The sequence below is a fragment of the Microtus oregoni genome, unplaced genomic scaffold, assembly GCF_018167655.1.
Source record: "Microtus oregoni isolate MIOR12 unplaced genomic scaffold, Mior012 000013F_ref0000133, whole genome shotgun sequence".
NCBI lineage: Eukaryota > Metazoa > Chordata > Mammalia > Rodentia > Cricetidae > Microtus > Microtus oregoni.
Window position 1 is genome coordinate 35,034,057 of NW_024543072.1, and position 15,991 is coordinate 35,050,047.

At 37.6% G+C, this 15,991-nt stretch overlaps 1 protein-coding gene across 2 annotated transcripts in view; it reads right to left on the reverse strand.

Annotated features, from left to right (window-relative positions):
* The window catches only part of Kifap3 (kinesin associated protein 3), a 134,727-nt gene that overhangs the window by 92,338 nt on the left and 26,398 nt on the right, over nucleotides 1-15,991 (reverse strand). For both annotated transcript variants that reach the window (XM_041662511.1, XM_041662512.1), the window contains exons 8-10: nucleotides 14,265-14,363; nucleotides 2,005-2,183; nucleotides 514-676 (exon numbers count right to left, since the gene is read on the reverse strand). In XM_041662511.1, the coding sequence (XP_041518445.1) occupies nucleotides 514-676; nucleotides 2,005-2,183; nucleotides 14,265-14,363 (441 nt within the window). The remainder of the gene's footprint in view (nucleotides 1-513; nucleotides 677-2,004; nucleotides 2,184-14,264; nucleotides 14,364-15,991) is intronic.

Below are 15,991 nucleotides of genomic sequence, written 5' to 3' on the forward strand. Positions count from 1 at the left end.
AAAATAGAAGAAACTCTAAAATTTCAGTGTTAAAAGTGTGCAACAAATCTAAACAGATATTTCTTTAAAATGGCAGGGTAGTGAGATCAGAAGAGCTGGTCATGCATTGACAGTCAGGAAGCAGAGAGTGAATGGGAAGTGGGACTGAACTATAAATCTTCAAGACCTGCCCCCAGTGACCACTTCCTCCAGCAAGCCTCACATCTCAAAGAATCTATAAGGATTTCCCAACCAGCACCAGGGCACCAAGTGTTCAGGCACATGCGTCTATGAGGGGTATTTCACAAAGGATAGTAAAGTCCAATGGTTTAAGTGTCCTATTCCAGTTCGTTCTACAACTAGGAAATCCTGGGATAGGCTATATTTTATCAATCTGCTTATTTTTTAACTATTCAATATGTAGTTGAAGAACTTATAAGGGATAATTTTTCTCAGAAGTCTTTTCTACACAAAGTTCAACTTTTCATTAATGCTGGAAATTTCAAGAACTATCATCATCAATGTAAAGCATACCTAGGAGTGCGGTGAGCTTTGGGAGAAGCCCGACTTGTACCATCTTGTTCCTCAGGCCTGTGTCAAACGACAGGTTTAATAAAAGCCGGAGGGTGATATTCAGGAGATCTTCATGCTCACAGGGTATCATTTTCACTAGTTTTTCAACAATATCCATCTCCACCTATAGTAAAAAAATAAAACACATTTACATTAGATTGCAAAATAAGATATAAAAGGTTACACAGCCTGTTTTTATATGAATTAGGAACTATTTCCTAAGTATGTATTAGCTTATATTCTCATTTCAACCTATAAATCAAATTTTTAAGGAGGAAACATGCACTCCTATATCACCCATTCCCTTCCCTCATTTATCTGTCTTCAACCTGATAACAAATTGCATTTGATCCTTGAAAACTGCAAATTGAGCACGACCCACTAACATTCCAGAATTCTACAAGAACAAACAAGGTTTCATTTGGTTTTCAAGAATTCCTACCTCTGAAAAGAGTGGACAAATAAAACAAGTAGTATATATACAATGTGATAAACAAGTAGTATATATACAATGTGATACACAAGTAGTATATATACAATGTGATAAACAAGTAGTATATATACAATGTGATACACAAGTAGTATATATATATACAATGTGATAAACAAGTAGTATATATATAATGTGATAAACAAGTAGTATATATATGTATATATATATACAATGTGATAAACAAGTAGTATATATATGTATATATATATACAATGTGATAAACAAGTAGTAAATACAGAATGTGATAAACAAGTAGTATATCTACAATGTGATCCTTTGCTATCTCAGGGTAAAATCAGGAAGCTAGAGTGACTACATGTATTGAGGCACATAATGTCTAGCTTAGTTCTAAAATACTAATTTCATAAGATGCTGTCACATATAAGGGCATTTCTCCCACATAAAACTGGAACATGTGTATCTAAAGTAAAAATCTGAATAAGATTAAACACTTGTAATAACTCTGAATGAGAAATTAACTTTGTTGAACCTCATTATTTTCTTCCCCAATAAAACTGATGTATGATGAGATGTACTGCTTTCTGTCTTCTGATTCTATATTACTAGATTTAAATGTAAATGAAAACTAATGTTGAGATATATCTAGTAGGTTGACCACTTCAAGGTTGATCATACTTAAATATAAGCATTTGGGCTAAACTGCATACACTAAAATCAGAAATGCAAGACGTAAAATAGTTAAACACCAAATGAACCTGAAGTTTAAGCTATTATTTTTAAGATATCATGTGTGTCTATTCTATGTCATATTAGACAATACTTTTATCTAGAAAGATGCAATTATCTAGAAGAGTGATGATACTGGCTATATTTCCTAATGAAGCTGTTACACTTACTATAAATTACCTTAGTAGGGATTAAAAATGTTTACAGTTTATCAGAATATGTTAACTTAAAAACAGCTAATATCAACCATTTGAAATAGCTTTGTACATTACCATGTCGTTTTTATTCTCCATAAAAATACTGAGTTTCTTTAAGAATGACACAACTAGAATGAGCAGCTCAAAATTGTCCCGATCAAGAGCCTTCACCAACATGTGGACTATATTCTTGTTCCTCATCTTCAGTTCTGTACGTGTGTCCTCAGCAAGATTCAAAAGTAAATAGAGAGCAACTGAGAAAGAAAACACATGAGTTGAATGGCTGGCATATTGAATCAATAATTTAAAAAATCAGTTCTACTTACCAAGGTCATGGACACAGTTCTAAAAAGGTTCTATATTACTTTAAAATTTTTAACATAATTAAAACATTTAAACTTTATCAAATGAGATATGGATATTATAAAACACAGGATATTCCTTTAATTAATCTACTTTATTAAGGTTTTAGTTAACACACAATATATTAAACTTCATTATGTATTTTCAAATTTCCTTTGTTTTTGCTAATCCTCCTCACTCTGCAGCATACCCAAACCACCTTGTGCCCAGTAGCCTCATTTCTGCTGCCATGTCACATGTTCTGTGTGCACTATGTTCTTATGAAGCCAAGACCATAAGAACGAGTCTAATGGTTTGCACTCTCCAGAAGCTTCGAGTTTAATAGTAAATAAATGATGAAGATTTATAAATAGGCAAATAATAAACAAGGGGAATAACTTTATACATACAAAAATAAGGAGTTATCATTAAACAAAATTTTAATCTCCAACAGCTTCTTGGAGGACTCCACAGTCCTTTCTGAAAGTGAGAATTGCATGATCCACTGGCAGGTAGTAGTTTTCATTGCCTTGATAGGAAGTTTCATAGTAATACTTAAAAGATCTTTTTCTGTCAAAATTATGTATATTATTGATGAATATAATCCTTTTGCCTTCTCTTTAAAGTCTGAATGTTACTCATTATTCTAACATTTTATCTATTTATCCTGAGATCACGTTGATTTTGGCCTTCTAGCCTTCAGAACTGTGAGAGAATAATTTCCATGGCTTTAAGAAAGCCACTTAGAACTACTTCATTACAGTAGGCATTGGCCTTAAATTGTCATAGAAACAAACAACAAAAGATTAGAATACACAAACTCAAGTTTTTCACAATAATAGACATCAAATAATGAAGTATAGAGTAATCTGAGCGGTAGGAAACAAAGGAAATAGCCATGTGACTGCCGAGAAAGCTGTCTGGGGAGTTTCTACATCACCACACCAGAAAGAAGTCAGGCAAAACCCAACCAATCTCTAAGCAAAGCTAATGGACTGAAGGGTCTGATGGAAGCCAAGAGTTCACAAAGAAAAGCATTGGAAATCAAACTGTGTTCTCTAGAGAGGCAGCCAGTGTTCCATTAATCCAACTCTCTAGCCCTAATAGGGTAAATTTTCCAACATCAACAGAGTACAAGGAAATGTTTTCCCTAGAATTCCAAACCCTATTAAAATAGTTTAAAAGAAAGAAAAAGATATTTCCAAATGTCAAAAGATTAAACAAAAATAAACATTTTTACCAGTGAACCTTGATTTATAAAGAATATTAAAGGAAATCCCTTAGACAAAAATTAAGAGCAGAAAGGAATATATGTCCACAAATTAATAAAATCAATGGAAATGATCACTATACATATCAATGTTTAAACTCATTTCTATATTATAAAATGTCAAAATTAAATATAAGATTTATAATGTAACAGATTTTACAGTTGAAAAAAAGAGAAAAATGTTTTCTGTTTGCTTGTATTTGTGTTCTGAGGCAGAGCCTTGCTAAGGAGCCCAGGTTGACCTTATATCTGTAATCTTCCTGCAATATCTTCCTCAGGGGTAGGATTACAAGTACCTGCCATCACATGCAGTCAGAAAAAAATAGCTTTATTCACTAAATAAATGAGATATCACTTGACAGAAAACTTAATATGAGACAAGTTAATGATGTACACTTGAATACAGACAACTGAAAACTAAACCCCATGGCATGTAGCAGGCTGCATATTCAAGCGTACATATGACCTTCACTGAGAAAGACTATATTCCAGACCATAAAATAAGACTCAGTAAGTCTCAGAGGAGTGAAAGCATAGAAAGCATATTTTCTGATGATAGTGAAATTAAAGATTAATGATACTAAGATTTCTAGAAAAGCCCTATTTATATGGACAAAATACTGCTGTGTAAATAACCTATGGGTTAAAAACAAAAATAAAATGGACATTAACTTCAACTAAATAAAATTACAAATGAAAACAAAACAGTTAAAAATATGTGGGTTGCTGACAGAAGGAACATTTGTGTTCTAGAACCAAAAAAGTGACCTCAGTTTCCATAGAAAAACAACAAAATGGAGCAAATTAAACCCCAAATATGCTAAAGAAATGATCATCTTGTGCTGTAGTCTTTAAATGACTGTGTTGAAGGCAACTATTTTAAGTTGATTTCAGAACATTTGATGCCCTACACATGATGTGGGATTCCCCTCTGTATGCTGTGATACTATTGGTTAATAAACTACTTTGGTTCTATAGACAGAGCAGAATAGAGCTAGGTAGAAAAACTAAACTAAATGCTGAGAGAAAGAAGGTGGAGTCATGAGAAGCCATGGAGCCGCCAGTCGGAACTTTGCCAGTAGGCCATGAGCCTCATGGTAAAATATAAAATAATAGAAATTGGTTAACCAAGGATATAAGAGTTAGCTAGCAATATGCTTAAGTGATTGGCCAAGCAGTGATTTAAATAATATAGTTTCTGTGTGGTTATTTTGAGTCTGAGTGGCCAGAAACACACAAGTGGCCTCCACCAACATACACATCTGACTAGAAACATGTACAGTTGTGCATGTAAAATTAACTAAGTTAAAAAACATGTAAAGTTCACCCATGCAAAGTAGGCAAGAGCTGTGGCTCAGAACAATGCACCTGTAGCAGCCATATGTAGCTCAAGGAGAGATCGCCTCAGCCACCTGAATTAACAGCACATCAGGCCAGAATATGCCCTGCTTCCCTCTGACCATGGGCCAGGATAAAAAGTCTAAGCTAACTCTGAGGACAAAAAGACCCAAGAAGACACAACACCTGTATGAGAATGTGAGACTACTCCTACATAAAAACAATATAAGCCTTTTAAGGATTGAGAGCCATTAGATATTTGTTAGCATGTATCCAAATTCTTATTTTTCAAAATAGTTTTATTTTTTATTGCTGTGTTCTTTGTAAAGCCTTCTAGCTAACCAGTGTGTATTATCTTATAGTTGTGTATCTATAAAGTCTTAGAAGTAAACTGTTAACATTCTACAGGAAAACAACATCTGACAAGGGAGCCTAAACATTTCTGAAATGCTATGACATTTCCTACAGGAAAAGCATAATGAACTTCAGATAAGTTCATTATGTCTTAACAGCCATATCTTCTATATTTCATTGCTTAAATTGGGCCTAAAGGGCTTATTGGCACTAACTCCTTGACATCTTTCCCCAGTGTGGGTCCAAATCAGACCAACCAGGATCAGTCTTTCGCTAGCATTGTGGAACAATGGAGAACAAAGCATCAGACGGTTAATCAACAATGTCTTCAGAAAGTACTGAGAGAATAGTGTTAGGGAGACCGTCAGAACTGAAATAGTCCCAGTGGGCATGGAACCCACCTCAGGAAAACTCAAACAAAAGGATCATAATTTTGAGGCCAGCCTAGGATTTATGATAAGACCCTTTCTCAAACCAACAAGGTGGAATTGCTTGTGCCAACCTTCCAAAAATAAATAAAAGTCTGAGGTTATGAAAAATGGCTCTTACACATAGTTACCTGGTACTAATGAAAACCACTCTAACCTCAGTCCCTAGCTGCATCTGCATATTTGTTTCAGACATGTTTATGTTCCCCTCAAGATTAAGGAGCTAAAATATGAAGTGGGGAAATATCAGAAGTCTGGCAGGAATGATGACATTCTAAAGAGATAGAAGCAGACTGCTGAACAGTGAACCCCAAAGAAATGGGAATTTGCTCAGGGATCTATGCTGAAAAAAGGAAAAGGTCACAGCCAGAGGGGGACCTTGTTTCTGAAAAAGAGAGACTTCTTCTACACAGTTCTAAGGACTTCTCAGATCACCGTACAGGGTAAGACTGAAGTCCAGACAAGGATAGGTCAATAGTGGGATGGACCACACCTTGACCAGGAATGCTTAGATGTGCAATTTTTTGACCCTCTATTTATATATTGATTTCACTTCAGAATACCAAAAAAATACTTGATTGGTTCTCCCTAGCTCTTTGCTCCTCTTCCCCATGTGACCACATTGAATGTCTTTTTTTCTGCTTTATACTTAAAACAAAGTTATGTAAAAACTTTTCTATAATCAGAGCACTGTGCTACCAGCAATAAACTACACAAAAGTGATGGACAGAAGAGGACAGGGTGCCAAGCAGACAAGCACATCTATGTGCAAGTAGTCTTAGAAACAAACAGGTGCAGGAATAGCAACACATTCATAAGCAAAACAAACAAAGAGCTGATTCATTCAGAATCAGCTGAACTGTATATATTTCAGCACATGTATATATTTCCATCTTCTTTGTACAAAGGTTTCAAGGTGGATGATAAGAACTATTAAAAGAGGACTGGGGAAGGTGTTGCACACCAGTGACTCTAGCATTGGGGAAACTTAGATGGGAATATCACAAGTTCAGAGCCAGCATGGGCTAATGGTGAACTTCAAATGTATTCAAAATGCATCACTGACTTAATTGCAAACCCTGAAGTGATAGAACTTCTAGAACAAAACATAGCTGAAAATCATTGTACACTCCAGTTAGGTACAATGTTTTAGATGCAATGTCAAAAAACATGATCCATAAAAAGACTAAACAAATTATAACTCACAAAAATTCGAAATTCCGATTTTCAAAAGACATAATTTAGTGAGTAAAAAGCTATAACCACAGACTGAAAGTCTTTGTAAATCATGTATTTTATAAAGGCTTGTATAAAACAGATCATATAATCACACACACATATACATATAATGCATATACATATATGCATAGAGAACAATCCCACTAAGGACTGAACAAAAACATGAAAGGATATTTCAACAAAAGATATAGAGATCATTATATGAAGAGACTCTTGACCTAACTAATGGGCAGGTAAATTAAAATCAAAACTATAATACATTATAAGTTAACTAAAATTAATAAGATTGAATCATGTCAGTCTTTTTTTTCTTCCGTCTTTCCTTTCCTCTCTTTTTTCCCCGTGTTTATGTTTGCTTTTTTTTTCTTTATGATAGTAGAAGTTTAATAATCTTCATACTTACAGAGAAGTGATATTTTATCATTTTGGTAAAGAGTCCTAAAAGTGTTTGATATGTCCTGTTAAGATTTAAACATTGCAATACTGCACAGCTTATTTCTTCTGTAAAACTGTTGAATAATGTAAACATTATGTACTCAAAAATAGTTCCTATGACTGAGAGAAATTACGAACAATTTGATAGAGGAAGATACTTCATCCTTTGCAAGTTTCAAAAAAGCAGCACATTATTTGCTAGAAGGGATATGAATGGTTCAGAAACATGGCCAAGAATTTGAAACATTCCAAAGTTTAGCAACTACCTCTGTGCTTTTTTTTTAAACTATGGCATTTGAAAATCTTAGAAATATATTCTCTTGAAAATATTCTTTTGGCAATTCTTTGAATACATTAATGTCTTTCATAAATATCTTTAGGCTTAGCATTGAAAAAGTAACATTTTACTGACTAGGGGATATTACATATGAGAATAAGGCTTACAGGTATATCAGGAGATGAATGGAAAAGAAAATCTACAAAAAAAGACTTGGTCCCAAAAATTCTGTGATTACATCCATATCTAATGTCTTGTTCTGCTAATTTAATGTTTTAAATAATGAAAGAAAAGAAACATCAGAGATTTTGATCGTTTCCTAAAGGAAATAGTAAAATTCTGATAATTGTAAAATTCTCATAATTGTAAGTCTGCTACTGTTAAGAACTGCAGTGAAAATATCTGTGTTTTCTGATGGTCTTAGTTGACCCCTGTGACCAACAAAGGGACAGAGACCCACAAGTTGAGAAAGACTGTCCTAAGTTTAAACATTCCTAAAGCATAGAGAGACTTAAGGAGTTTCTTTGCAGGAAGTACTGAATCACTTCAGGGGGATTGATTGATGACTGGCTTCATAAGAGTCAAGAATTATGACAACAGTCTAGTTTTAGCCATATACCACAAAGAAAAAATAGATATATTAACCACTCTATTTATGCTGGTTTAAAAAGGAATAAAGGATTAATCCATTCAACTAAAATATTCTTAACCAAATAATTGGGTTAGAGATAAAAGTGTTAATTGAAGTAATAACAATGAAGATAACATAAAATGTATTTAGAATTATTGTTGTAATAACAAGGACTCTGACATAAAATGTCTGCTACCACACACAAGTTGAAAATAACTGTACTCTAATTCTACCTGATAAAAATTATAAAATTCAAATGGGTTATTGAAATAGACTTCAGCATCCTGTAAATATCGACCTATATTTATTAATGACAAACTTCTCCGAGCTTGTATGCTGCATTTGAAGTATTAGACAATCACACTATGAAGACATTTAAAAACCACATAAAATTACAAGACAAAAGGTATTTTTTAAAAAAATCGGCAGCTCTTATTAAAAAGTCCATCAAATATTGTTAAATTTTCTAGGAAATATCATAAAATTATGTCCTATGGTACTTTTTTATATATTTGTTTATTGAGAAAAGGAAAAAAAAAAGTTTCCCCCTCCTCCCAGCCTCCCATTTCCCTCCCCCTCCTCCCACCCTTCTCCCCCTCCCCCCACTCCTCTCCCCCTCCCTCTCCAGTCCAAAGAGCAGTCAGGGTTCCCTGCCCTGTGGTAAGTCCAAGGTCCTCTGCGCCCCCATCCAGGTCTAAGAAGGTGAACATCCAAACTGGCTAGGCTCCCACAAAGCCAGAACATGAAGTAGGATCAAAACCCCGTGCCATTGTCCTTTGCGTCTCATCAGCCTTCATTGTTCGCCCTGTTCAGAGAGTCCAGTTTTATCCCATGCTTTTTCAGTCATAGTCCAGCTGGCCTTGGTGAGCTCCCAATAGATCAGCCCCACTATCTCAGTGGGTGGGTGCACCCCTCGTGGTCCTGACTTCCTTGCTCATCTTCTCCCTCCTTCCGCTCCTCATTGGTACCTTGGGAGCTCAGTCCAGTGCTCCAGTGTGGGTCTCTGTCTCTATATCCATCCATCACCAGATGAAGGTTCTATGGTGATATGCAAGATATTCGTCAGTATTGCTATAGGATAGGGTCGTTTCAGGTTCCCTATCCTCAGCTGCCCAAGGAACTAACTGGGGACCTCGGCTTGGGCATCTGGGAGCCACTCTAGGTTCAAGTCTCTTGCCAGCCCTAAGGTGGCTCCCTTAACTAAGAATTGTGCTTCCGTGCTCCCCTATCCAGCCTTCCTTTATCCCAATCATCCTGTTTCCCCAAGTTCCCCCCATCCTCCCCTTCTCACTTTTCTCTCCCCGTCTCCCCTTACCCCCAAACCACCCCACCCCCAAGTTCCCACTTTCCTCCCTGGCAATTTTGTCTACTTCCCATAGGCAAGAGGATAACTATATGTTTTTCCTTGGGTTCACCATCTTACTTAGCTTCTTTAGGTTCACCAATTGTAGACTCCGTGACCCTTGTTTATGGCTAGAAACCAATTATGAGTGAGTACATCCCATATTCATCTTTTTGGGTCTGGGTTACCTCACTCAGGATAGTGTTTTCTATTTCCATCCATTTGCATGCAAAATTCGAGAAGTCATTGTTTTTTACCGCAGCGTAGTACTCTAATGTGTAGATATTCCACACTTTCTTCATCCATTCTTCCATTGAAGGACATCTAGGTTGTTTCCAGGATCTGGCTATTACAAATAATACTGCTATGAACATAGTTGAACAAATGCTCTTGTCATATGATCGGGCATCTCTTGGGTATATTCCCAAGAGTGGTATGGCTGGGTCCAGGGGTAGGTTGATCCCGAATTTCCTGAGAAACCGAAACACTGATTTCCAAAGTGGTTGCACAAGATTGCATTCCCACCAGCAATGGATGAGTGTACCCCTTCTTCCACAGCCTCTCCAGCAAAGGCTATCATTGGTGTTTTTGATTTTAGCCATTCTGACAGGTGTAAGATGATATCTCAAAGTTGTTTTGATTTGCATTTCCCTGATTGCTAAGGAGGTTGAGCATGACCATAAGTGTCTTTTAGCCATTTGAACTTCTTCTGTTGAGAATTCTCTGTTCAGTTCAGTGCCCCATTTTTTAATTGGGTTAATTAGCATTTTAAAGTCTAGTTTCTTGAGTTCTTTATATATTTTGGAGATCAGACCTTTGTCTGTTGCGGGGTTGGTGAAGATCTTCTCCCAGTCAGTAGGTTGCCTTTGTGTCTTAGTGACAGTGTCCTTTGCTTTACAGAAGCTTCTCAGTTTTAGTAGGTCCCATTTATTCAATGTTGCCCTTAATGTCTGTGCTGCTGGGGTTATACATAGGAAGCGATCTCCTGTGCCCATCTCCTGTAGGGTACTTCCCACTTTCTCTTCTATCAGGTTCAGTGTGTTCGGACTGATATTGAGGTCTTTAATCCATTTGGACTTGAGTTTTGTGCATGGTGATAGATATGGGTCTATTTTCATTCGTCTACAGGTTGATATCCAGTTGTGCCAGCACCATTTGTTAAAGATGCTTTCTTTCTTCCATTGTATACTTTTAGCTCCTTTATCAAAAATGAGGTGTTCATAGGTTTGTGGGTTAAAATCCGGGTCTTCTATACGATTCCATTGGTCGACTTCTCTGTTTTTATGCCAGTACCACACTGTTTTCATTACTGTAGCTCTGTAATAGAGTTTGAAGTCAGGGATGGTAATGCCTCCAGAAGATCCTTTATTGTATAGGATTGTTTTGACTATCCTGGGTTTTTTGTTTTTCCATATAAAGTTGATTATTGTCCTCTCAAGATCTGTGAAGAATTTTGATGGGACCTTGATGGGGATTGCACTGAATCTATAGATTGCCTTTGGTAGAATTGCCATTTTTACTATGTTGATCCTCCCAATCCAAGAGCAGGGGAGGTCCTTCCATTTTCTGGTATCCTCTTCAATTTCTTTCTTCAATGCCTTAAATTCTTGTCAAATAGATCTTTTACTTCTTTAGGCTGGGAACGTTTTCTTCTATAATTTTATTAAATATATTTTCTGGACCGTTGAGCTGTACTTCTTCTCGTTTTTCTATCCCAATTATTCTTAGGTTTGGTCTTTTTATTGTGTCCCAGTTTTCCTGAATGTTTTGTGATGAGAATTTGTTGGCTTTGCTGTTTTTTTTTGATCAGTGTGTTTATTTTCTCTATGGTATCTTCAGTGTCTGAAATTCTTTCTTCTATCTCTTGTAATCTGTTGGTAGTACTTGTCTCTGTATTTCCTGTTCGTTTACCCAGATTTTCCATCTCCATCCTTCCCTCGGTTTGTGTTTTCTTCATTCCTTCCATTTCATTTTTCATGTCTTGAACCACTTCCCTTACCTGTTTGATTGCTTTTTCTTGTTTCTCTTGGTTTTCTTGGGTATATTTGAGCGCTTTATTCATGTCCTCTACCTTTTTGTTTGTGATCTCTAATTGTTTATGGCAGTTTTTCACCTCCTGTTTAAGGTCTTCTATTATTTTCATATAATTCACTTTTGAGTCGATTTCTTCTATTTCTTCTAGAGTAGGGTGTACAATTCTTCTTATTTCGGGATCTCTGGATTCTGGTGATGTCATGTTGCCTTTCAGGTTGTTGGAGGAATTCTTGCCTTGGCGCCTTCCCATCTCTTCCTTCAAATGGAACCAGGAGAGGCCTGGTATCTTGGTCCAGTCTTTGCTGTGACTGACTCTCTGGTTGTAACTCTTCAGTGTAGAAGCAGGAACCATCCAGTCCAGATGGACCTTCTCAGCACCGAAACATAGACGTCTGGTAGTCCAATGACCAGCGGACAAAAGGGAGAACTTCGGGGGCAGGGCGGGGACGGGTAGAACACTGGACACCCTGCCGCAAAAGCTGAAGGTGCGAATGCTCCCTTTGGGGGGGGGGGGCAGTCCTTGAGGCCTGCCCGGTAGGCAGGCACTCACCTCTCTGGGTGGGTAGCCTTAGTGTAGGAGCAGAAAACTGTTCCTGAGCGAAGGACCTAGCAGATAATGCAGGCTCTTGGGGGGGGGGGGGGGAAGTCGGGTGTAAGAAAGACAGCCCTGCAGAAGGAGCTTGGGGAGGTGGGGTTTGTGGTCTCTTCCGGGTCAATCCGCCCCTGGATCGCACAAACTCACCCGTCCAGATAGAACTCCTCAGTACCTAAACAGGGCTGCCTGGTAGCCTGATGATCTGGGGACAAAAGGAAAAAACCTGGCAGGCCGGGCGAGATCCGCTCTTGGGTGGGTCGCCTGTCCAGATGGAACTCCTCAGTACCTAAACAGGGCCACCTGGTAGCCCGATGATCCGGGGACAAAAGGAAGAAACCCGGCAGGTGGGACGAGATCCAGGAGCACAAGCTGAAGGTGCCCAGGCTCCCATTCGGGGGTCCTTGAGGCCTGCCCGGTAGGTAGGCACTCACCGCTCTGGGTGGGTCGCCTTAGTGTAGGAGCAGAAAACTGTTCCTGAGCAGAGGACCTAGCAGAAAACACTGGCTTGTGGGGGGGGGGGGGGTCGGGTGTAAGAAAGACAGCCCTGCAGAAGGAGCTGGGGGAGCTATGTTTGCTTTTAAACACAGGTGTAGCCCTGGTCATCCTGGAATTTGCTCTGTAGACCAGGCTGGCTTCAACTCAAGACATCTGCCTGTCCTTGCTGCTGGCTCCTAAGTTCTAGGATTAAAGCAGTGTGCCACCACTACCCAGCTTATACCAGTCTTTTTCAATAAAGTAATTTGAGACTTTTCTACACGAATGGTTGGAGCATGGGGTAGGAGGACTGCAGGGGCCCATTTCTTTGTAATACCAGTCTTCTATGACGCTAAGCTTTGCTTACTATGCTGTCTCTAGGGATGGATATAGATGGAGAACATGATGATATCTGCCCGTATAAGGATACTAAAAGGAGCATAGCAATCGCCATAACCGGAAATATTCCAAATGACCATAAACAAGAGAATACTGAGAATTATAATGAGTAACTAAAAGGAAAATTCCTGATAAATCCAACAACATGGACATGTCTTTATTCTGCCCAAACAAGACGCTGTGTGATTCCATTTATATCTCTAAATCCAACAACATGGACATGTCCTTATTCTGACCAAGCAAGAAGCTGTGTAATTCCATTTATATCTCTAAAATTACTAGAGAACAAAGGGAAAGAAAAAATGAAGGAGAAACACAAACATATAAGGAAGCTATGGGAATGATGGACATGTCTACTTTGAATATGGTCTCAGTCCTGTAACTATTTTCATACATTGAAATTTACTAAATTGTGTATGTTAATAGTATACAGTTTACTGCCCATTAATCATCTTTCAATAAAACTGTTTAAACAGAACATAAAACATTTGCTTAAAGAAACTATTTTGGTTAGGAATAGAGTTAACTATTTTACATGTTAAAAAATCAGCTTAGAGTTTTAAAATTCTAACAAGACAATTATTTTTAGAGATCTAATGTTATCATGACTGACATTCTAACCCAGGTAAAGTTACTATGTTCTAGTCTCTTTAAACATTTGACATTGACAAGGTGGCTTTTTCTACAACAGTCTGAACTTAACCACTCAACTTCAAATCTTTAAAACTGGCCTGAGGAGACATGGTTCATTAGTAATGTGCCTGCTTAACAGTGCAGACTTTGGTTTGGTTCCTAGTACTGCCAAACCAAATAAAACAACAGTAAAACTTAAAAAATTCAGTATAGTAAGAAAACTTAAGAACTATCAGGGAATAAAAATTTATTCATGTGCTAACATTTCCATGTACAAAGTTCATCAAATAAGCAATGAAATAAACCACAATCCACAGTTCACTCTAAGCCAGGATTTGAATATCCACTTAAAGGATCCATATCATTCTAACTAAACCTTAAGACTTTGCATCTTAATTGACAGCAAAACTATATAATATTAAAGTCTCTTATTACTCAACAAACCCTTAGAAACAGGCTTTATTCTTTATTAAGTGAAAAATATTTTAAAATTTTGTACCAGTTTTCTAGTGTCAGATCTCAGGAAGTGTTCAGGAGCTCATACCTCTCAATAGCTGTTCTTGTTTTACCACAAGTCCCTGGTACTTTTTAAAGGTTTTATCATAATCCTTTCTCAACGTTTGATTTTCAAGGTCTTCGTCAAGTAAAACTCAAGTTAAGGATCACAAGCATGAAGTGAAGAAAACCTACCGAGAACAGTGCTATTATGTTTTATCTGCAAATTATTATTTATTAAGACAGGGTTTCCTTGTGTAACTCTAACAGACCTGGAACTTACTATGTAGACTAAGATGGCTTCAAACAAATAGAGACCCACCTACCTCTGCCTTTGGACGCTGCTATTAAAGATATGCGTGCTATCAAGACTGACTACAACTTTATTTCCCATCCAACAATTCAACTAGAATCCTAACTGCAGAACTATGCATAATAAGACATATTAGCCAAAGGACCCATAATTTCCTTTAAGTCTTACAAGGATGAACTGTTTGAACTTCACCAAATACTTGGATTCTCAGTAATACAAGCCAATATCTTATGAAAGTTGCCAAGTCTATAACTTCCAGCAGACCATAAGTGAGTCCATTAAAAATATGATTTACTAAGCCGGGCAGTGGTGGGGCACGCCTTTAATCCCAGCACTCGGGAGGCAGAGGCAGGCGGATGTCTGTGAGTTCGAGGCCAGCCTGGTCTACAAGAGCTAGTTCCAGGACAGGAACCAAAAGCTACGGAGAAACCCTGTCTCGAGAAATCAAAAAAAAAAAAAATATGACTTACTTTAGAGAAATTGATGCAGTTGCTAAGAATAAAAGACTCTATTTAGGCAGACACCTAAAATATGTAGATTAAATTTGAAGCAGAAACTTGCTCAGGTTAGAGACTTGAAGAGAAAGAAGCCGGGCAGTGGTGGCGCACGCCTTTAATCCCAGGAGTCAACGCAGAGGCAGACAGATCCCTGTGAGTTTGAGGCCAGCCTGGTCTACGGAGAGTCCCAGGATGGCCAGGCTTATACAAAGATATCCAATCTCAAAACACCAAAAAATAAAGAGTGGGGAGGGAGGAAAGAGGGAGAGGGAGAGAGATTGTTCTAAAGAATAAGGCCCATGAGTTTCACATGGAGATTTAATAAATGCACCACACTCTAGCCAGACAGGACAGGGTTATATAGCCTTAGGCCATGGGGAATTGAGTCAGGGTATTGGGAAATAGCCCCTAGCCATAAAGAATGGCTTAGCTCCAACCTGACTTCAGCTCCACCTACACAAACAATATGCCCAGGTATGGAAAACAACCCACTCTGGTCCCATTCAAACCACAAAAAATAACCGTAACTTCCTAGTAGCTATCTATGTGTGTGTATATGTGTACCTGTTCCCCAGCCCCTCTAAAAGCACTCAGCTTTCATCCAGTGCAAAAGCTGGGGCCCCTTGCTATTCCAATAAAGCAGCCTCAGCCTGTGATGATTAAGTCTATCTACCTCTCTGCCTCATTTTTTTTCTTATAGGAATAATGCTTTCATTTCCAATAAATACAAATAAATATTGTATTCAAACAATGCCATGCCTGCACCTCACTGATACGTGAAACTTCATGTTAAGACACATATGAACAGTTGAGGACCTTTGAGTTAGAATTAAATTGTAAAGACACTATAGTATTTTCAAATGAGATTACAGTAATTTTAAAAACAGCATCCTTATACTATACTCAGTATGAAAGACAAATCAAGAGATAGAAATTATCAGAATGCAGACTATAGCTCAAAAAGCA